The sequence below is a fragment of the Oryza glaberrima genome, chromosome 7 (genome assembly GCF_000147395.1).
Source record: "Oryza glaberrima chromosome 7, OglaRS2, whole genome shotgun sequence".
Lineage (NCBI taxonomy): Eukaryota > Viridiplantae > Streptophyta > Magnoliopsida > Poales > Poaceae > Oryza > Oryza glaberrima.
Window position 1 is genome coordinate 6,656,736 of NC_068332.1, and position 23,110 is coordinate 6,679,845.

The 23,110-nt window shown below is 39.6% G+C and overlaps 2 protein-coding genes and 1 pseudogene across 2 annotated transcripts; 2 read left to right on the forward strand and 1 right to left on the reverse strand.

Moving 5' to 3' along the window:
* Positions 1-1,002: 1,002 nt before the first annotated feature.
* Positions 1,003-5,858, reverse strand: LOC127779355 (transcription factor MYB119-like; annotated as a pseudogene).
* A 6,907-nt stretch (positions 5,859-12,765) lies between these two features.
* On the forward strand, positions 12,766-18,682 carry LOC127779656 (pentatricopeptide repeat-containing protein At1g80270, mitochondrial-like). Its single transcript, XM_052306493.1, has 3 exons — positions 12,766-12,938; positions 13,321-13,864; positions 16,886-18,682. Exons 1-3 carry the CDS (start codon positions 12,892-12,894, stop codon positions 18,125-18,127), a joined length of 1,833 nt encoding a protein of 610 aa, XP_052162453.1. The 5' UTR covers positions 12,766-12,891; the 3' UTR covers positions 18,128-18,682.
* Positions 18,683-20,997: 2,315 nt separating this feature from the next.
* Positions 20,998-21,776, forward strand: LOC127779461 (acyl carrier protein 1, mitochondrial). The gene is made up of 2 exons (XM_052306240.1): positions 20,998-21,311; positions 21,388-21,776. The coding sequence occupies exons 1-2, from the start codon at positions 21,093-21,095 to the stop codon at positions 21,562-21,564; spliced, it is 396 nt and encodes a 131-aa protein (XP_052162200.1). The 5' UTR covers positions 20,998-21,092; the 3' UTR covers positions 21,565-21,776.
* Positions 21,777-23,110: the final 1,334 nt, after the last annotated feature.

Here is a 23,110-nt window from a genome sequence, read left to right on the forward strand (position 1 = left end):
AAATGACCATATTTCATAGTGGTTTTAGCTAACATGAGCTTCAAGTAGGTAAGTTCCATTGTTGTGGATCGAATAAGTAACACCTACATTAGCAAAGTATGTATAATAAGAATACAAACTAGAAAAAACACCTCGATTTCAAACAACAACACTGAAAATATATACAGTATGTTCTAGCATGTTATTCGTTCAGATTTGAATGTTGGGTATAAAAAACAGCCGGTTTTGGATTCAGGGTAAAAATTAGATTTTGAGCATAGTTGGCAAAAAAAATGGACGTTATCATTTTATACTTAGTGCTTCTTAATTAGTACTCAATGCTTTAAATTACTTCCAGGATAACGATATCACTGCTAAATCAGTACTTTATTATTTAATAATCAAAAGCTAAAATTTTAAACGTGATATAAATAAGTTAGACCTTTTCAGCAAGCTTAACAATCCAGCTTATACTCAAGCTTACCAAGCTAGACTTTTAAGTTTTAACCCATTTAGGTTAAGGAGCCAAGCTACCTTGTTATCCACCCCTACAGCCAAACTTCGTCTAACGCTAAAAATGTACTTATAACTTAGAAAGTGGTTCATAACTTCCCAGATCCTCCTTTTTTTGTTTTGTTTTGTTTTGTACCACAAACTACCACTCTCCCACTCAACAATATAAACTAAAAAAACTACTTTTCGGGAGAACGAAAAGTAAATTTCTAGAACAGACAATGAAACTTATACATTGATTGACGCCTTAAAAGTAAGCACAACAAAATAAAGGTTCATATCTTAAACGACGTCTTAAAACAAAGCACAAGAAATTAATGAAATGTTCCCACACCACAGGGACCACTTAAGACTGAGATGTTTCAAACAAATTAAAGTACAGACATATAGCCACACACGCTGCACACGCAGGTGAGAGTTCAACTTCATTGGAGAAAGAAAAACTAAGAGATGATAATCATAATTGTTATTATTAAATGGGTGGTGGTTTGGAAGTACTGCGAACAAGCCTCAGTTGATCCACCTGGCCAGGTCAAGAATACCCTCATCCTCAGATGGCATCATAAACTGGTTGGACGCCATTTGGACGACGTCATTGTCATCCATGCCATTGGCGCTGCCACCAGCGGTGACGCTACTTAGGCCTGCCTCCTCGCCATAGTGGCCGCCGTCCGGGTTGGACAACTGGTGATCGAACTCCACAGTGCCATCCGTGTGGCTCCCGGCAAATGACAACAGCGGGTAGTACAGGCTTAGGTGCGGAGTATCCTGCAGATCCTGGGTACTGATCCCATGTGGCTGCACCGGTGCTGGTGCTGGTAGCCGGCCATAATACAGGTTGCCCCCTGCATCGAGCTGTAGACAGTATCCACTGGTGTTGAGGTGTGATACCTCCGGTGTCATGTTGAACAAGTCCATGGTCTCTGGCTGCGGTGGGTGCGGTATGGCCTGGTTGAGTAGATCAAGGAACATTACCAATCCTGGTGGTGTGGAGGTGCCTGGCTCCTGCACAACGGGTAGAGTTGGACTTGCACCTATCACCCCACTATTGCCATACCTGCTGATGTCAAATGGTGCGGGCGGCGCCGGCGGTGGCGGTACAGTTTCACTGGGAAGCATGTGCTGGCAGCTACGGATGTAATTTTCAAGGAGGGAAGGCTGCCCCGGCACAGTTTGCTCGCTGTTTTTCTTTCTCAGTCGCCGCTTTGAGTTCAGGCTTCGCTTGGTCGCATTCCAATGGTTTTTTATGGTGTTCTCCGACCGTCCAGGAAGCCGCTTGGCAATCGCCGACCAGCTGTTCCCATAAGTTTGGTGTGCTTCGATCAGCATCCTGTCCTCTTCTTCTGTCCAGATGTCTTTCTGCAGTGTAAATCGCATTGCAATTTATTAAATTTGGAAGCATCCATATGATCAACAGCATAAGGCTATTAAAGGTCAATGTACCATTAAAGAAAATCAGTGAATTTTAGATTGTATCCATTAAGAAAAAAGAACTCCACGGATTCCACTTTAATGGTTTTTAATTTGAGCACATTTATTGAGAAATAAAAGCATATATACATAGATATGATAATTAACATATACCATTTTTGTACAGGGTGCCACCAAATAATGTTAGTGATTACTCTAGTGACAAATAAAGAAGATATTGTACCTAGTAAAATGTAAAGCAATATATAAAAACATAGGATTGGGACTGACAAGTGTCATACACATTTTGGACTAATAAGTGTCTAAAACATTGAGCTTAATTTGCATATACAACAATAATTAAAAACACAAATAAACTTGGTAGACTACTGTCCAGAGTAGTTTTTTCCTAGGACTACAAATAATGTGTGGGATCCATTAATGGCCCTAGCGAAGAAATTCCTACATTTATTAACTAGAATAAAAGACATGCAACATGACTAACTAATTACTCAAATAATCGGCTCCCGTTTAATGTTGAATATTATGAAATTTGTACCATTTTCACGTAAATCTGAAAATAAACTCCACCTCTAAAATTGCACAGAGAAAGAACTAGGATCCCTTAGATCTACACATATAACCGAAGGAATATAGCAAGATACAGACCTTGATGTCCGGGTGCAGATGGTTGGTCCATCTCTCGCGGCACTGCTTCCCAACCCGACCTGGGAGGCTCTTTGCAATCTCTGCCCACTTGCGATCTCCATGGTGTCTCACCATCTGCCTAAGAACTCTATAATCAAAAGAACACAACAATAGTTCAAGATCTCATCACAAGAATGAAGAGATGCCAAGAAACAAGAATTAAAATCTGATTAGAAGTAGACAGATCTGTCACTTACTCATCCTCTTCCCTTGTCCACCCTCCTTTGACCAACCCTGGGTTGTCGTTGCTACCAGCAGCTTGTGTCTGCTGTTGTTGAGGCACCATCGTAGCACCTACTGGAAAGGCAACAACCGAGTTGTAACTAGCGGTTGTCAGGCCCTCCTTTGGCATTAGAGAGCTTGACGTAGCCATGCCTATGCTAGAAACAGGGCACCCTAAGTCGGGGACCCCCACGGTGATTGGAGCACCACGAGTGTTCGTGTGGCAAGTACCACCATGGCTAGAGCTCGGAAGGTGCCAATCCGACACCCCGTCAGCCACCTTCACTAACTCCTGGTTGAGGAAGGAGTTACTTGCAGCCGCCATGATTCACCTTCCAAGGAAAGAAGCAACGGAAAGAATTGCCGAGGATTGGGGAGGCAAATCGACCTCGATATGGAGGAAATTGAGAAGGGGATTGTCTAGTGTGGAGATGGGGACTCAAGTTCCCTCATAATATAGGGGAGGCGGGGATACACCAACCGTTCATCTCTGGGAGTATCCAACGGCCACAAAGAAAGCTAGAGTATGGCGTTCCATATACGCCGAGTGCATCCAACATCTCAAGAAGATTAGCTAGCGCACTAAAAGGCTAGTTATCAATACAAAAGACAAATCAGTAGTAATGATGGGCTGCCAGTAGGATAAACATTGATCAAAGTGATAAGGTATGCTATAATGGCTAGAGATGCAAGCCTAAAATGATCAATTTGCCATGGGTATATGGTCGTATCTATAAGGCATATGCGCATCATGTACCAAGTATGATTTAGAATGTTGCATGCAGCACAAATGTGTGCATCTCATCATCTGCTTGCTGGCTTATTAGCTAGAGCAATCAAAATTTGAATTTTGAAAATTATGTCTTGGGTTGATTTTAGGTCTTTTTTTAACGAGGTCTATTTTCCAATGTTGGCTTCTAAACCGCTAATAATACATATGTAAAAGTTGTATGCATAAATTATTTTGGTTGCTTCGTTCATTTTTCTATGGCTTACTAGTTCTGGCTCAATCGATCCTGAATAAGATGTTACCATTGATTGTTTGTTACTGATCAAGATAAAAATCATAAGTAGTATTGCCATCGCTTCACTTGGATGCATGACTAGTTGTTCAAGAGTTACTTCTTTTTATTAAGAACAAGAAGGTTGATCTCATTCTCATGGCTTATATATTTGGAAATTCGTTATCTTTAGAAGTATCAAGGAAAAAAGAGTAGAAAATGATGAACATTAATTATACCTACAGGATAATATAACGTATGAACAAAATTAACATATTTATGTAACACGCAAACCAAAATTTGAATTAGGCCCAAGGTTCGAGAATGTGTTACTTGTCATCGGGCTATCCTACAAATAAACCAGTCATGTTCTCAACCGAATGGCGATGTTGGACTAAAGTCCAACACTATATGCGTCATGGCTGCTGCACGCGCTGCACTCTAGCTAGCTTGCCCAAGAACCACCAAAGCAGCCCACTAGCTTTTCTCTTTATCTCTTTCTTTTTCTTCAATTACTCCAGGGTGTCACAATTTATCAGTTAGAGATTTGGCGTTTTGATTTGGCACAAGATATAGATTATTTATCAAATTAATGAAAACATGTACTAATGTGTCCATGTTGTTACATATCTAGGAGTAGTGAAGGTTGCCCCCGAGCCCACATAGTATTTGAAACTGGTGGCATGTTCAGGTTCATCGTCCCAAGCTACTAGTGTGGTTTGGTCATGTTGACTAGATCAAGGTACATCCTCATTCCTAGTGGGTTGGAGCTGCTCGGACCTTGCACGATGTTTCTTGGACTTACAGTTACTAGCCCAATGTTATACTCAATGATGTCCCCCAACGACACAGACACTGTTAGTGGCGGCCCAAGTCAAGTCTTCATGACCGAGAGGGTATTCTGAATTTACCCTTGAGCAGGTAAAGTTGTGTGGCATTGTCTGCTCACTCTTCTTTTTCATCATCATCATCTAGAGCTTTGACTTCAGGTTCCACTTGGTCGCATTTTGATGGTTGTTCATGGATTTCTCCAGCTGGTTAGGGAGACACCTAAAGATCACTGATAAACAAGTCCCATAAGTTTTGTGCACTTTGATCACCACCTTGTCAACTACTCATCCTCCACACCTCCTCGGTTCAAAAATTCGGGTATATGACATTTTCAAAAGTGGGTTTTGCTGGAATGCCATCCCTCACATGGGATTCAATAAATGCCACTAGCAACCGATTTGTGTAGACTAAAACACAATTTTCTCTATTTTCCCCAAATTAACATGGTTTTGCCATTTTTTTTCCAATTTGTGTTGACTAAAATGTAGCTGGTTGTACTACTTCAATCAGGTAAGGTCAAGTATGTGCATCAAATTACATCTATATCTCTCTCTTTCTCTTCTTTAGTCTTTGCCCAAACCATGCTACGTAAGGAGGAAGAGGGATGTTGTCGGGCACTGGGAGGCATGGGCTCGCCGTGCCATGCGTCAAGGGCTCCATCCTCATACTTCGAGAACTGAATCTCTATAGCCCTCAATTTCCACACTTTATGTTCGTCAGTTGGTGAGAAAAAATGTTCAAGAAAAATTGAATCTGAAGAATGTAAGTGTGATAACAAAGCTCCATGTTAGATTATGGATGCTACTTCCGAATCCTCTTGGGTTGCCGAGGCCCAACGCTGCTGCAAGGGGCGGGGGGAGCTTGGTGCGTGCCTCGTACACTGTGCACAAAGCATCCAATTCAAACAGTTTGATTTCTTGTTTAGATGATTTTGAATTGATCCCAATCTATGTTAAATCAATTGTCTTTGCCATTTTTCCCATAGGTGCTGAAACATTTTAATTTGGGAGAAATTGTGGTAATGGCATTTTAGTGTGCACGCCCCTATTGAAAATGGTATTTTATTGAATCCAATTTTGGAGGACGACACTACGGAAAACCCATTTTTGACGATGGTGTATATCCAAATTTCTCCTCTGGTCCTTTTGTCCTACAATGTGAACTATCCAACTTGTTAATATTTGTTTGCATCATTATGATTGGCAACACAAGGCACTTAAATGTACTATACACTTGGAAAAACATGGAAAACTCTTGTAATAAAACTGACATGGAAATAGATTTCGATCTTCATACGTGGAAAATACCTACAAGGTGAACCATCCAACTTGTAAATATTGGTTTGCATCATTATGATTCGCAAAACAATGCAATTAAATGTACTAAACACTTGGAAAACTCTTGTTATAAAAGTGGCATGGAAATCAACTTCGATCTCCATACGTGGAAAATGCTTACAGCGTGAACTATCCAACCTATTAATATTGGTGTGCATCATTGTGATTGGTGACATAAGGCAATTAAATGCACTATGCACTTGGAGAACTCTTGTTATAGAACTGGCATGAAAATTGACTTCGATCTCCATACATGGAAAACATCATAAGAGAACGGACAAGATATTTAACATGCACAGAAGGCAAGATCTTTATTTACTAGGTTCAGTCAAAACCTATATTCCCTAGGTATTTCCATTTCTACCATCCTATCAACTCTATTATGTGCTTGTGTAACACAGGTCTATTCCCAACATTGTATGCACCTTCTAGGACTAAACAGTTATTTTTCCACCATAGAACATCCTATATGTGGCACACACGCTCATGGAAAAAATGATGCATGGCTAAAAAAAATTGACTTGAATAATCATTGTTGTTTAATTTTTTTCACACTTCCTTCAAAATGTACATTAACTTCTCTAGCTATCTACGCATATCACAAATAATTAACACAAACCACTTAAAAAGAGACGTCAATACATAGGGGATAAGTACTATCACAGGGATTGTAAAAGAAAAACATCCCTCGACTTTGAAACTGAAAGTTCAAATGTCGTTAATTTGGTTTTGATGATTAATGAAAAATCCAATCATTTAAGACCGATATTTTTATGAGCATTTCTTTGTCTAGTCTCATGTGGATATGAAAGTGGAAATTGTGATAGGTATGTAATAAACTCCACATGTTTTAAGCCTATCTCTCTTGTGGATCCAAATATAGAATGAACTCCCCTAATTATTCATTATCATACATATATAGGACCATTTTCCTATGTGTCTGTGTGTGTGAACATCTTTTGGGGATCTCATTCTATATTTTTAACTCAACTCTATATATTTAATATCGAGTTGACATCCAGCACCAAAAAGAAAAAGATTGAAGGATCTATAATAAACAATTTGTAATTGTTGTTTTGATGATTTATGGCAAACTGATTTTGTGGGACTAACCTATTTTCACGGGCGGGTTGGTAAATAAGTTGGCCCTGAGTTCATATGAGTTGAGATAGAAATATATATTGATGGTGGACCTAAAACACAACAAGTATGAAGTGCATGGAGATCAAGCTATGTATATCACTCTCATTCTTCATCTACATACTGATATGTTCATATATATTATTTCCATTTGATTGACATATGCATGTGAGACTAATGTTTTGTTCGAGCCATATCTTGTTTAGTCTCTTTACATTGAGAACATGGAGATGATGAAGGTATGCTTCTATTAATGTCTATATTTGACAAATTTCTTGTATTCTTGTATAGGATAAGTTCCCAATGTTTCCTCTCTATTTATGCATACTCGTGCTTCACACAAATATTTTGTATGCATACATTTAGGGGGAGCAAATCATATACATTGTTATTTGATCCAAGTTATTCACTTACACTTGACTGAGATCTTTACATTTGAGTATATAACACTTGTGGTGCTGATTAATACTCATCGATTTATTCGTACCCTTTTATATATGAGATCAACTTGATAGAAGCCCATGGCTCTCTATCTAAAAGTGGTCTTGGCCGTAAGCCAATTGGTGTAGTTGTAGCGAAGCGGCGTATATCTTCGGATAGCAAGCTACCTGATGTGATAATGCTACTAGTGCCCTCCACTCATGCCTGCTTTCACTAACCTATACCTATTCATGCAAGCTAAATCTTCTATCTGGCGTTGCTATGTGCTCGAAACAGCCAATTTGCTCGTATAGCTAACACAACCTATAGAGTTAATTTGGGGAGTGCTGCTATTCTTTCCAAATGGTTTCTAAATGCGGTATATCAATTCTTGTTGTAGACATCTGAGGAGAGGGGGAAGAAGAGTAGACTTACTACTATTGCAAATCAAAGGCAGAATTTAAATAGACATCAAACATCTAATCTGAACTCTTTGACAATTAATAGATACCTATCATAGAGAAACCTTTCTCTAAGCTAGGAAGCTTGCTTCTTGTTCCAGATTTAATCTTATTCTAAAATAGGTTACTTTGCTTTCCGCTCTATCAGAAAACGTTCTAACATATTGATTCCGTAATTCTATTTCAAAAAAGAGTGAGACTCAATCTCCTTATGCCATCCCACGCTACCGAAAAAGACTCTCTCCGTCTATGCGTCCTGAACCTGAAGATAGAGATCCCAACTAGAACTATTTGGACTAACAATTTCATTGAGTTTAATGAGAGAAATATGTCTCAACAATTGGAAAAGGTTTTGACGCTCAAGTGAGATCATGACACCTAAAGATATCAAGGATGATAAAGTGAATATATTGTCGTGATAGACTATGCAAGGTTATTTGAAGCTACAAGTAACATCAATCATTTGAAGAATATATGGTGAAATAGTTTTGGTGTTGACATGCCTTAAGACAAAGAAAGGAAGATTGCATAAAGGCATTTCTATTGGTATAATTATCTTCTTATTTACATTTGAGTATAGGAATATCATACTATTAAGAGGGATGCAACGTTGATGTGTTTGTGTATGTCTCGTTGCTCAAAGTGACCTATCCTAGTGCTAAGTTAAGAGAAACCCAAGTTTTAATATATCCATTGAGTGGTTTTAGACCTTGCTTTTGGCTAGGTTGGGAAGCCCTCTGAGTGAGCCTTACATACAGTCCAAGATCATAAAAAACAGACTTCCAACCAAAAAGTTATGGTTGTTTTGGTGAGTCGCATTGGAAGTTCTAATGAAAATTGGATATTCCGATTTGACTTCGGAATATCCAATATGTGTAAGATCCTAGGATGAGGAGCTTTTGGTTGTGACCTTTGGGGTGTATGTGTGCTTTGAATATATCGGATATTTTGATATTTAAATTCGGTTGGAATATCCGATATGTGCACAAGGGCTAGTTTTGAGAGGCTCGGGTATATAAACCCCTCCACCCCTTTTTGAGTGGCTAATGTTCTTGATGAGGACATTACTAGCTCGGATATGACCATGGCTTCCTTATATATTTATCAACCAAAGGTGCATTCTTTATATGTAAGATTTATATATTATATATTTGAACAAGCGTTATGATGAGGACATCTCAGCTACACATGATGTAAACAAGGGTGATGATTTACGTCATACATCACATGAAGAAAATGAAAATGACGTAAACCAAGTTGATGGATTACGCCTCAACAAGAATGATCAAACATACCATGGTCCAATCACACGCGGTCATGCTATGAAAATACAACAAGAGGTTTACACCCGAAGACATCATCCCTACACCGAGAAAGATGCGTTACATGGAGGATGACAAGGGTTAAGCCAAGCAGAAACCAGCTCATACATTATCAGTGGTTGTTTTGCAGCAACAAGAAGATAGATTACGCTGTAAGAGGTCATCTTCCAAGCCTTGTGCCATCCAGCCAGTCAAGAGATGGAGTGCATGGCATACATACTTGGAACGAGGCCCAAGTCTAGTTTCTAATGCATCAAACCCCACCTCAATATCATTTTCCAATGAAAAGTAGAGTATTTTCACTGAAGTTTGAGTAGGAGCTAAAGGGTTGTGCGCGAACCCGAGAAAACCTTTTGTATTCTCGTTTACGTTATCCTTGACCACTAGAACATGCCTTTTAATGTTCACACCTAAGCTAGGAGGGATGTTCCTAGTATACATACCCCTCTACTCCATCCATTAGACAACTTTTGTCCAATTGAAAACCTTATGTATGTGTCTTACCCCCTTGTTGTTGTGAGTTCTTTTGGACTTGTGACAAGGCTCCTCTGGTGCCCTTTAGTTCATGCTTCTGGCTTTCGGGCCTCTTATGTGGATTTGTCCCGAATTATGGTTTTGTGATTACTCGGTTTGACGGGTCGAAGTTCAGGAGTCTTCGGATTGTTCTCACCCTCTCCACTTGGCTGCATCCAACCTTGGCATGCATGTATAAAACTTGTTATCCTCTAGCTTCTCATAGCTAGTTACTCTTGAGGTGCATGGTTTCCGCCGGTAACCCTTGCTACAAACCTATTGTCATGTAGATCAGGCCACCCCTCGCAAGTGAGTTCACATCATGTTGCTGCACCATGAGATTTGTTTGCTCTCGTTCGCGGAGCTACTTTCTTCGGTGAAGAGGAAAGAGATTGAGCGCAAGGAATGCATGAATGATCAAAGAAGTTGATTGGTGACCAAACCAATACCTTTTCCAAGTCTACTCCGACATCACCATGTCACTTTTGGTCCATATAAGGCAAGAGGTGAAGTTTAACACATTTTGGATTCAAATTATGGTCTCCTAACAACATCAAATTCAAACAAACCTAGCCATTGATCCAGAAGGACTCTCGGGATCCATGAGTACTTGTTGGAAAACTTATGAAGTCTACTTTCATATGGTTCTAGTCCCATGTCAAAATTCCTCCTGATCTATCGAGAATCTATAAAACAAGTTGTGTACCTCATCTTGTCCGAGTTTGATTTGGGCTTTGGACCTTGTAATGTGTCGTGGGCTAAGCCCAAGGGGGTGCGCGCCTATGGCTAACCCTAGGATGCCCCTAATCATATTTTCAGTAGTTGTCATCGTTTAAAGTTGGGTTTTATTGAGATTATTCTCCTATTGTGGTTCCATCGCTTAGTTCAATTTGTGGAACCCCAACTTGTGATATTCTTTTACCCTCTTGCTTGTGTTCTCCATTAGCTTACAGGAGATATCCTTCTTGGCGAGGTCAATCGCGTTCGACGCGGTTGAAACCAACAAAGTTGTGGTGTAGTGATTATGAGGAGTTCAATCGTTCTGGTCGGAGCCTTTGGATCATCAATGTCGAGATCTCCATAATCAACTTATCAATATCTTTCGGAAGATCGGGACCTAGATGCTCATCAGTTCTTGAGCATGACATAGCCTTAGACTTTGTCATTCCTCTACCCTAGTGGTAAGTCTTTATTAGAGGGATTTGAGAAGATGAGAGATCTAGATTGAGAGATTCAGAAGTTGAAAACTTGTGAGCTTCACATCAAACTTTGAGCACTTAAGTTCATAGCAAACAAATCTTGGATTGTATCTTTTACTCTTGGGGACTAAGGTCTTCTAGATGGCTAGGTGTCTCCCGTAAGCACCCAAGATTGCAATGTGCCACAGGAAGTTAGTAAAGACTTCGATTTCGCCTCCGCAAGGGAAGAAATCTAGAGTAAATTGAGGAGTGTGTGTATATATATATATATGTGCAACCTCATGAGGAAAAGGGTTGAAAGAGCTTCTATTTTAGGAAGCAAAGAGGACAGAAAAAAGTTCAGTAATCTTCTCCCGTTGGTGGGCATTTTCCCGACCTTTTTGCCCCTCAATCGAGACATAGTATCCATGGATCTAAACTTCGGGAAACAAATCACACACCCCTTCTCTTGGTTTGCTCATTCTTATCTTCTCTTAATATATTGTGCTTGAGCTTGTTTTTACCTTATTTACTTGTATGCTTAATTGATCTAATTGGTGACCTTATATCTTGCTTAGATACCTCGCTTGTCACCTTTTGATTCAGATACATTTTTTTGTTTGAGCTTCAAGTTCATAGTCAGTATTTTTCTCATTTGACATCGGAAAGTTCGATCGAAAGTTTGTTCCAATTTAAACTGGAAGTTCTTCTCTCTAATATACTATGAAGTTGTGATATTTTTGAGGAATGCCTATTTACTCCGCTCTAAGCAACATCAAGGTCCTTCCAGAAACCAGGCATTTTACCCCTCTTAACCATCAAAACTAGCCTAAACGCCCCCTAAGGGAGTAAGGGAACTGTAGTTCTTAATGGTGGTTTTCATGATTTTGATAATGAAAGATGTAGAAAGTAGCTAATTGTAAGTAGGAAAAAAAGTAGATGTTCAAATAATAAAAAAAAATCATCACTAAAACCGCACAAAATTTGCCATATTTTGACTAGATTTGATAGCCGAGGCTATAAATGTCTGATTTCATGATTAATTTTTAGATGTTAGTGTCTGATTCTATGGTTGATGGTTAATTTCATAGTTGATGGACTGAAAACCACTTCTTAAATCCCCTAGATAACAATATAACCACTTAATATTCTTCCACACACTTATAAAAGTATGATTATTATTGGAAGACATAAAATGAATTTACGATTGACAAAGATATAAAATTTAAATTTAAAAGTATCCAAACTCAGTTACAACAAATAAAACCATACTATTTAGATATAAAATTTTAGGCCTCCATGTGTACCTTAGTCAACCGAAATTTTTAAATTTTCCATAAGCTTGAAATCTACCAAATACCACTTTACATTTAAACATAAAAAATACTACGAAGAGAAAGTGCAAATACGGTATCGCTGGAATTTTCTTGTGTTTGAAGGAAAAGTAATAATAGATCAAGCATATGTAAAGCATTTTTTTTAATCTTGGATATAATGGAGTTGGTGTTTGAAACTGACAAATTAAGTTGACGCACATAAAAGAGAAAGCTATTAACTCATAATTAATTAAGTTTTAGTTATTACAAACTTTACAAATTGATATATTTGATTAAGTTTTAGTTATTACAAACTTTACAAATTAATATATTTAATATTTTTAAGCAACTTCTGTATAAAAGGTTTTTCCACGGAATGGAAAAAAAAGGGAGCCGGAGTGTTCTTAGCCGCACGAATCGTAAAGGCTTTCTCTGCTCCTCTTGCTCATCGACGTCAGCGTCCCCAAACCCTAGCCTAGGGTTTAGCCGCCTCCGCTTCGATCGCTTCCTCCGTTGCCGCCGATCCCGCCGGCGAGCGGCATGTGGCCGTCGCTCCGGCGAGCAGCAGCCGCCGCCGGCGGCGCCAGGTGAGCCGAATCCTTCCTCTCCCCTCCTCCCCGCTCCCTCGCGTTGCTCGGCTAGGCCTACGCCGCTCGCTGTCTCCCCCTCGAGACGCGCCCGCGTTGTTCAGGGATTAGGATCGTTCGATTCGGTGTCTTGAGGGGGGGGGGGGGGGGGAGTGTTGATGCTTCTTCTTAGTTCGGCGAGGATTGTGGATTGGCGTTATTAATTTCAGAAAAAGAAGATGACGTCACGAGTGAATAAGAAATATATGCATCTGATTCTGTGTGTCTGTAGATGCTGCTGTGAATTATGAAAACTCGCTTAGAAATGGGAATTTTTTTTTTGTTAAAGAGTTCCGTTTTAGGCACTGATCCATTCTTTGATTTTTATTTTATTTGCCCACAGGTTCAAGAATGTTTCTCATTTGCTTCCTACATGTTCTGGATTAATGGATAATAACCTGAATGGTGGTTCTTTGAGGGGTCTGGGAGAAATTGGCTGCCAGGTGTCTTGTCAAGAACTCCCATTTGGTTATTCAGGAACTGGTTTCCCCTCGATTCGAAGACTTTCCTCAGAGCCTGCAGAAAGGCCATTCAGAAACAAAAATGATAGTGAGATATTGGGGGACGATGCGTCTGATCAACTACCAGATGACAACTTGGAATGTGATGACGAACTTGATCAACATAATGTTATGATTGATGCGAGTGAGACGAAGGCTAAGAATCTAAGGTCCCAGTTTCCTGCAATAGATCGTAGTGGTGACACAAAACTGCAAAATAAAACCTACAGGTCTTATCTTTTCCAAATTGTGTTGGATGCTCCCTCAAATTCTCTCAGGCATGTGCTCGATAAGTGGATTGAAGATGGTAACCAGCTTGAAAGAAACGACGCTATGCTGGTTTTGTTTCACCTCAAGAAACAACATATGTATCGGAAGGCTTTGCAGGTACCTGTTTTACTGACTAGGCAATCATGTATGTTGTGTGTTACCTCTCATAAAGTGAATGCTTCTAAAATATGCAACTATTGGTAAACCCAGCTGCTTTTGGAATTTAATCTAACTTATCACCCCACAAATACTATGAGTTCTTAATATTCGAACTATTCATGCATACTTTTCTTGTCTACTTATTACAAGCAGTAATTACTAGTTAGTATGGGGATTGTCTTGTATGCAGTATAGAACTGCATTGTAATTGTTCTATGTAAGTTGCTGATAGCCACATGAAGCTGAAATTTCTCGAGATGAGATTTCTGTGCATGTGGTATCTGTTCTCCTGGGATACTTGAATTACTAAGTTCAAACAACATTTGGACTCCTGGCAGTGTTAGATCTTGGAAATGCGTATTGTGTTCTGTTATGAAACCCTCAAAATTATACTGTTTTGGATCAACAATGCAGCATCTCTGTCTTCCTACTTTGATAAAACATAACTTTTTTCTTATTTACTGAAAATCTATAAAAGAAAACATTCCTTTTCTTCCAGCTAATAGCAGCACTTTGCTTGATGATGCCATTTGCTGATGAAGTTCCATTGCAACCTTAACAAAGCTAGGAATCTATAAAAATATATTCTTATGTAATCTCATGACGCATGTGTTTCGACTCTCAATCTGAATAAATTTCAATTAAAGTTTAGCTTGGTTACTTAGTTAGGAAATGAGTTTAAGTGGACAAAGCTTCACAAGTTGTTGAACTAGCTTTTGCTATTCTCAATGTGGACGTGCATTATAGGATCATCTTTACTTACACATGGGAGGGCCTATAGCTGGCTCTTTGGGGTATTTGAATATTCTCCAAGAATTCTGGTGCATTTACCGTTATTGCTTCTGTAAACATCGTAGCTAAATAATCCCAACGTATTACATAAGGTAAGTATTGTATAATAGTTCGGTTTTCCGCGATTTTTTCCATTCCTCTGTGTAAATAGCCTAAGTTTATTTCAGTAAGCCAATTGAAGAATGTAGTTTCCTTTAATCAACTATCTACTGATCTAGTGTGGTTGAAACATATCTTCCGTTATGTTGCTGCAGTTGCTTGTTCTAGAATAGAAGTAATTATGAACTTGAATTAACTCTTAATACTTTAAGACTCTTGGAATATTTCTTGGATCAATAAATAATCCAAGTGTTAATGAATCATTTTTGAGTTCATCTGTTGGGCTGTTGGCACAATAAACCCCAATGCAGAATGGCCATTGACAAGTCTAAATCAGATGATCTATTTCAAACTTGCACTTTTGATATTCTGGAAAACGAGAGCACTCTTATATTATGAAGTACCATCATTGGCATGGCGATTAGTGGATACTTGAATGATAAATTGTAAAGTTAAAATTTCTGAAACAATCATCTAGAGAACAGGACTACTGTTTTCATTATAGAATAACATTAGCAGATGGTCCTTTTTGGAAAAGTATGTGTTTATTGGCAAAATCCTTTTGCACGTATCACCATGCTAGAAAATAATAAAAAAAGAGAGAGCTTAATATTTCATATAAAAGATTTGAAGAAAGGATGAAATATCAAGTTGCTTAATTACCAGCATCAATTTTACAGTTTGGCCTTTTGTGCCTTACTTGAATACTTGTGCATATCTTCATTAAAGGTTAGATACCAGTTGAACAAGTTAGTCAGAATTCAATTATATTAATTTAGAGCATTTCTAGCAAATGATATACTCTCCGAATAGGATATGCAATTCTAAGTCTCATGCAAGATCTACCCTGTTTCAAGTTTCAGAAATTGGAAGTTTGTAACCCAAACTTGGAACTTTGAGTTTCAGAGATGCTTGAAGCATAAAATTTCAAAATTGAATTTTAGGTCTTTCAAAAAAATACAAATGTTAGTTTAATCCAATTGCGACCATGAGTTGTACTTTGCAAGTCGAAGCCTCAATTTCCAACTATGCAAATTTTAAAATTTAAATGCTTTAGCTTTACTGATTTTATGATCAGAATGTTGAAGTCTTAATATGCCAAGATTTTGTGTACTTTCTCAGCAAGTTTGAAAGCTTGAAAAGAAGTTCCAAGTCTCAAATTTCAGCAGAAGTTCACAATGGTTTCAAAATGAATATAATTCAGTAAAACAAATGCGTTCATATTCCAAGCCTTGTCACCCATGGCTGGTCTGTCTTCTGCTTGTCGTTTATATCCAGACTTGGCAGTACTTCTTTCTCGCTATAGTTCGCTTAACACCTGCCACACTCGGTCAAGCCCATGGCAATCAGCTGCTGCATCTACCATGTCTAAGCACTGACCATCACTTGCCACAGCTTGGTGCTGCACCCTTGTCATGAATCATGATAGTTGCTCTGATTCGCCAAGCTACCTCAGCAGGTAGGTGAGAATGGCCCGTTGGTGCTTGGGTCAAGAAATTGAGACTGGTGATTGCTTCAAGGATGGAGTAGATGAAGGTGGTGCTACTGTTGAAAGCCAGATTGGCCATAGGGGCTGATGTACTTGGGGATTTCTGGTGCATGGTCAGCTGATTCAACACTGTTTGGGGATTCAGGGAATGCAAGCTTTGTGTTGTAGGAATGTGGGTAGGGTGAGGCAGTGAGCACTTCTTTTCTTAATTTAATCATGGTGTCATGGCTGTCCATTGGCTGCTAGTAAGAAGGGGTGGCTGACATTCTATCTTGTTGAAACATTAGGGAATGGTTCATCATTTGCAACTTTCTTTTCTTAATTTATATCCAAGCAGCTGCTCATTCATTGTTTTTTATTGCTCATTTAGTGCTGATAACATATCCATCCTCTGAATTATGGCTTATTAAATCGACAACGGCAAGAGTTAGGCCTCTGACAAACTGCAAGACGTCATTGACATGTGATTTTATGTCATTTAACCCATGCATTTTGTGTATGATTCAAACCATGAGGCCACTTCGGGAGATATCATTTTACATTTTTAGATCACTGGGGGAAAATACACTATTCTTTAATACATCTGTGAATATTTGCAGTTCGTGGAGTGGATGGAAAGAGGAAAGTTACTCAATTTTGAAAAACGTGACTATGCTTGTCATCTTGATTTGATTGCACGGAGCCATGGTATTGAAACTGCTCAAAAGTATATTAAGAGGGTTCCACTACCTTTCAGGAATGAGGTACTCTATGAAACTCTAATTGTGAACTGTGTGTTGGCGGGCGATATCCAGAAAGCAGAAGAAGTCTTCAAGGAAATAAAAGACCTATGTTTGCGTTTAACTGTCACCCTCTGCAACCAAATGATACTGCTATACAAGAGGATTGCTCCTGGAAAGGTAGCTAGCGTACTCATGCTGATGGAAAAGGAAAATGTCAAGCCTTCTGCCTTTACATACAGACTGCTGATTGACTTGAAAGGGCGGTCAAATGACCTGGCAGGCATTGAGGTGGTCTTAAATGAGATGAAGGCTTATGGCATTGAGCCATCTACTTCAACTCAAACAATGGTTGCTAGGTTCTACATCCATGGTGGGCTCACAGAGAAAGCGGAAGCAGTTGTGAAGGAGATGGAAGCGCAGCTCTCGAATTCAAAGGACGGACGGCATGTCATCAAATCTCTTCTTCACCTCTATGCTGCCCTCAACAAGCCAAATGATGTGGCCAGAATATGGGAAATGTGCACAGAACCTAAGCTGGAGGATTTCTTGTCTGCAATCAAGGTATGGGGTGAACTCGGGCTTATTGAAAAAGCAGAGGAGACCTTTGAGGCGATGGCGAACGCACCAGAAAAGCTATCTTCCAAGTACTACAATGCGATGCTGAATGTGTACGCGCAGAATAAACTTCTTTCTAAGGGCAAACAGTTTGTGGAAAGGATGTGCCGTGATGGGTGCCCGAACGGTCCTCTAACCTGGGATGCACTCATCAATCTCTATGTGAATTCAGGTGAGGTGGAGAAAGCCGACTCATTCCTCCTGAATGTGGCAGAAGAAAATCCTGACAGAAAGCCGCTTTTCACCTCGTACTTCTTCTTGATGAAGGGATATGCGAAAAGGGGTGATATCCATAACACTGAGAAGATATTTGACAGGCTGAAGAATGTCGGGTACGCACCAAGGCCACTACATTATGCTGTTCTTCTTGAAGCGTATGTCAATGCCAAAGTTCCAGCCCATGGGTTCTTGGAGAGGATGAGAGGTGACAATGTGCGCCCAACAAAGAAAATCGTTACATCTCTTGACACCTTACAGAAAGGATGGATTGCAGGCTTAGACTGAATTTTCTCTCTTTTGTTCTTGGGATGGAGCACACGATGCATTTCTTGAGTAGTTTTACAGAACAGAGACTACTTGGAGCCCGGTAAACTGCACAGCAGAAGAATCAATTTTGCTTTTGATGTCTTCCAGATTTGATTTTGTGCTCTTGGTAGAGATGATGTTCTGATATTACATTATTATGGTCATTGTTTTAGGATGCCACTATTAGGCTATTATTCTGAGTTGGGCACTTCACCTAATGATGGTTTTTTTTTAAAAAAAAAAACACCTGATGCTCTAAATAATGAAGGGAGAGGAACGAGGATGCTTTGTTTAGGACATTTGCTTCCTTGCCATCAAATTATAGGCTTAGATTTTGACAATGGAACAAATTACTTCTAGATTCAAAATTGGAATTATGTAAAACTGCTGACAAGTATTAGTATGCGCCGTGCGTTCTCTCTTTTTTTGACAGTTACAGCGTGCGTTTTATATTTGTCAAAGGTTCCGTTTAAAATAAATTATTCATCGGATTGTTGCCATGGAGATTATCTACTTGATTACAGGTGTAAATTAAACATTTTTAGAAATAAACTCAACAAATACTCTCTCTATAGTTTGCTTGTAAAGTTCAAGGTTTGTTTTAAAATAAGTTGATTTCTACCATGTGTTCCTTAGCCTTGGTCAGCGAATTAATAAGTATTATCTCTTCAACACCATCATTTTATCCCTTAACCAATATTACTTTTCAATTAATAATAGATACTTTAGCCATTTTTTCCTTCCTATTAGAAATGTCTCGGGATAAGGTATTTAAGGTATCGTTTTATCATGGGACATAGGGACGAGCAGAGAAGTGCTTGGATACAAGGTAGTATTGTTTTATTCTGCAACGGACGGAATAACTCAAAACAAGTGACCTAAGTAATATACTATCTTCGTTTTTTTAAATAGATAACACTGCGTTTGATTATTAGTCTTTTTTAAAAAAATGTAATTATAATTTATTTTATTAAGAGTTATTTTACCACTCAAAATACTTTAAGCATGATTTATATCTTATATATTTGTATAAAAATTTTTAAATAAGACTAATGGTCAAACATATGTTCAAAACTCGACGATGTCGTCTATTAAAAAACGGAGAAATTATCTAAATTATTTTTAGAGTTGTGGGGTAAATAATCCGCAACAACAATGATATAGTGAAGTAGTTATGAAAGTATTCAGAAATGCACTCCGTGCATCAAAGTATAATAACAGAGTGGGGGATGTTTGGCTCAAACTTCAGCTAGATAGTACTCCATCCGCTCCATTTTTAGCGTAGTCATAAGTTTCCGCATCCAACTTTGATCGTCCGTCTTATTTAAAAATGAGTAAATTGCATTGGCAGTATAAGAACTTGGAAGGTGGGTGCGATTAGATGCAAAAATTTGAAAACCGAGCATAGCAGTACAAGAACTTGACAGGTGGATGCGATTAGGTGCAAAAACTTAAAAACCGAGTATAGCGGTACAATAACTTGGCTAGGTGGGTGCGCTCATGGTGCAAAAGTTGCTACGCCATAGTTCCACCTTAGCGAAAGTGCCACATGAGCATGAATTGACCATCTCATTTTACAGAAAGTCCCTAATAACTTTTGTATTCCAATTACTTCTTCAGATATATCTGTTTTCCTCCTGTATCACAATGATCAAACCAGTCCATCTTCTCATCCAAATAAATTCTGCTACTGCCAACTCCAAAAAAAACCCACCACGATACAGTTCAATTGTGAATTCTTCTTCCTCATGACCTGCAATACAAAATAATTGGTTGATGTGTTATACCGCATAAGGAAAATAATACACTAAGATTATTTGCAGATTATTCAACTAATTATATCTGCTGAAAAGGGTACAACACATCTAGTAAGAATTTCTCATTGCCAATGTTTCTCTTATATCACATATAGTTACAGGAAACACCAATAATTACAGTAAAACCAATCTAGTGGCTAGTACCATTAGATCATTTCATTGAATTGTAATAACAAATAACAGGATATTCAAGTGAAAATCCAAAAAAATGCAGCCATTGTACAGATCAATGAAACCTTAACTTTGAAATCATCCATCAAATGAACGAAAAATAGAAATCTACAACCATCAGCAAGTGATAACAAGCTAGGAGAAAATTGTCGGCTTGAATTGGTTTGGTTACTGGTTTAGTGCTTGAACTAATGTGGCACACGAAGCCCTCGCCACCGCTGCGATGTAACGGTTTTCCTCGTTGTCGTCGTCACTGCCGCCGCCACCGTCGCTGCGCCGCCATCGCCACCACCGTAGCCGCCTCTCAATTAGGAACACGTCAAGAAAGATGGAAGGAGATATGCATTCGTTTGTTCTGTTTGTCGAGTTAAAAAGGAAATGTGATTGGAACAAAAAAAAAGCTATTTGTGGTTTTCTATAAAATGAGATAGGTCTTTCATATCAAAGCTGATGTGGCAATTTTGCTAAGGTGGAATAGCAACGTGGCAATTTTTTTACATGGCTACTTTTGCACCATGAGCGCACCCACCTAGCCAAGTTATTGTACTGCTATGCTTGATTTTCAAGTTTTTACACCTAATCGCACCCACCTGCCAAGTTCTTGTACCGCCAACGCAATTTATTCTTTAAAAATTTTTTATGATTAGTATTTTTGTTATTGTTAGATGATAAAACATGAATAGTACTTTATGCGTGACTTATGTGTTTTTAATCAAAATTTGACATGGAAACTCATAACTGCGTTTAAAATAGGATGGGTGGAGTAATTAAAACAAAAGTTCCAACTCGATTAATCTGCGCCGTTGATTTGCAATCAAACGGCCCAGCAACTCGATTAGTCCTCTAAAGTAAGATCAGAGAGAAACACTCACACACCAGCACACGGCGACCTCATCGGCTCATCCTCCTCGATTCCGGCGGCCGACTCAAATCCGAATCGCCCCAAGAGAGAGAGAATGGCGGCGGCGGCGCTCCGACCGGCGATCCTCCGCCGCATCCGCCTCTCCCCCTCCCCTGCGGCGGCTGCGGGGGCCGCGGCGGCGTCCCAGCCCCACGCCCTGGCGCGGTGGCTCGCGCGGCCCATGTCCTCCCACGACGCCCACCTCACCCGCGACGAGGTCGTCGACCGCCTCCTCGACGTCCTCAAGTGCCACCCCAAGGTTGACCCCTCCAAGGTACAACCAGCCCGCAGCTCGAATCCACGCCGCCGCCGTCGCCATCCGAACCCTAACCCTAGCTTGTTGTTGGCAGGTGAGTCCCGAGGCGCACTTCGAGAAGGATCTGGGGCTGGACAGCCTGGACACGGTGGAGGTGGTGATGGCGATCGAGGAGGAGTTCAAGCTCGAGATCCCCGACCAGGAGGCCGACAAGATCGACTCCCTCCCGCTCGCCATCGAGTACGTCGCCAACCACCCCATGGCCGCCTGACCTCACCGATCCGTCGTGCCGTGGTGAGGCTTTTCTTGATTTACTATTTTTGTTCTGCGGGGGATGAATAATTTTGCTGGAGTGGTTCAGGAAAACTTGTCCCTGGTACTCTAGATTATGTGTTATGTTGCCATCGATGTCGATCTCTAATGTAACATCCACAATTTCGGTTTTGTGACAATATGATGCTAGATTCTTGCTCTTTTGCTCAATTGTTCATCATGTCGGATGTGCCGTTGTTGTTAAATAGTTTTGGGATGTGCTGTTGTTGATGAACTAGTTTTGTGGTGCACAAACTTGCTCCAGTTTGTTGCAAGATCTGTATGTGCAAATTTCATTCTTTAACAACATAGTGTTGCATTTTCTTTTAACAGTTCTCTTCCATCTGCTTATGCATATGGAGACCAAGCAGGCTGCTAAAAAAATCATGGCTCGGTTATTGTAGGAAATAATGTAGGATGTGGGACATCTCAGTAGTTTCATGAAAAATGTATGCTACCTTTTGTTTCCCCCATTTTAGTAGTTTTCAATTTGGTTTTATGTGACCAAATTATGGTTAGGCTATTCAAATGTATTTCATTTCTTGCATCCGAAAATAAAATTGAGTTTAAGACACCCCATTTAATCGCGTAACCCTCAAATCCATAAAGTTCAAGACAAGCTTATGATGTGAAGTGAACACGGCAGATACTCAAGTTTGTACTTGCATTTTCCCTACCATCCAGTGCCACATTCTCAAGCGACCACCAGGCTTCTGACTAGCTAAGAGCAGGTGATTTGCGACTTGGCATTGCAGGCATGGCTGTCATGGCTTGACACTCTGCTTGTGACCGAAAACCAGCTGTCCATTTGCATCCCTTTTCCCTGTTGTGCCGTGCCTCTCCATATCTATCTGTAGTTATATTTAGAAACTTATGTTAGCTATGTCTTCAGTCTGTTTAGCTGAAGCTTCATCAGAATTTGTCTCCTTTTGTTATAAGGTAATCCCCATCACCTGAATAGAAAGTTGATGGTTTTTGTACACTGGGTGCATATCTTTTCAGTTGTCTATATCTTGCTTAGTTCTGAAAATGCTTTGGTAAGGTAATCTGTCTTAAAACCTACTGGTATAATTGTTGAGGCCATCTTCAGACATAGGAGATGGTGCAGTGGAGCATACAGTATGGAGCACCATTTACCCTATTAAATCTTTCCTGTGCCAAAGGATTTCTACACATCTGAATATCTACTTCCGTACAACTAATTGCATTATCAAAATCAGGTGTTATATCAGTTTTTATGATGGCACCTGGTTCACTTTGGTTCTCATGGCTTCAAGGCTTAAACCTTCAGTATGTTTGCACTTCTTTATTTCTGCGTAATACTTCTTTTTGAATTGTTTGGATGCCATAACTGTAGCACCTCAACACTCCTGCTATTTTCTGCAATCTCTGGGACCTTGAATAGTGTAGTTGTTGTTATAGGCTTATAGCAGAGGACAGCTTGGCACTCTGTTTGAGCTTGAGTTACTGACTGGGCAGCACCTGACCAAAAACGAACTGTGTGT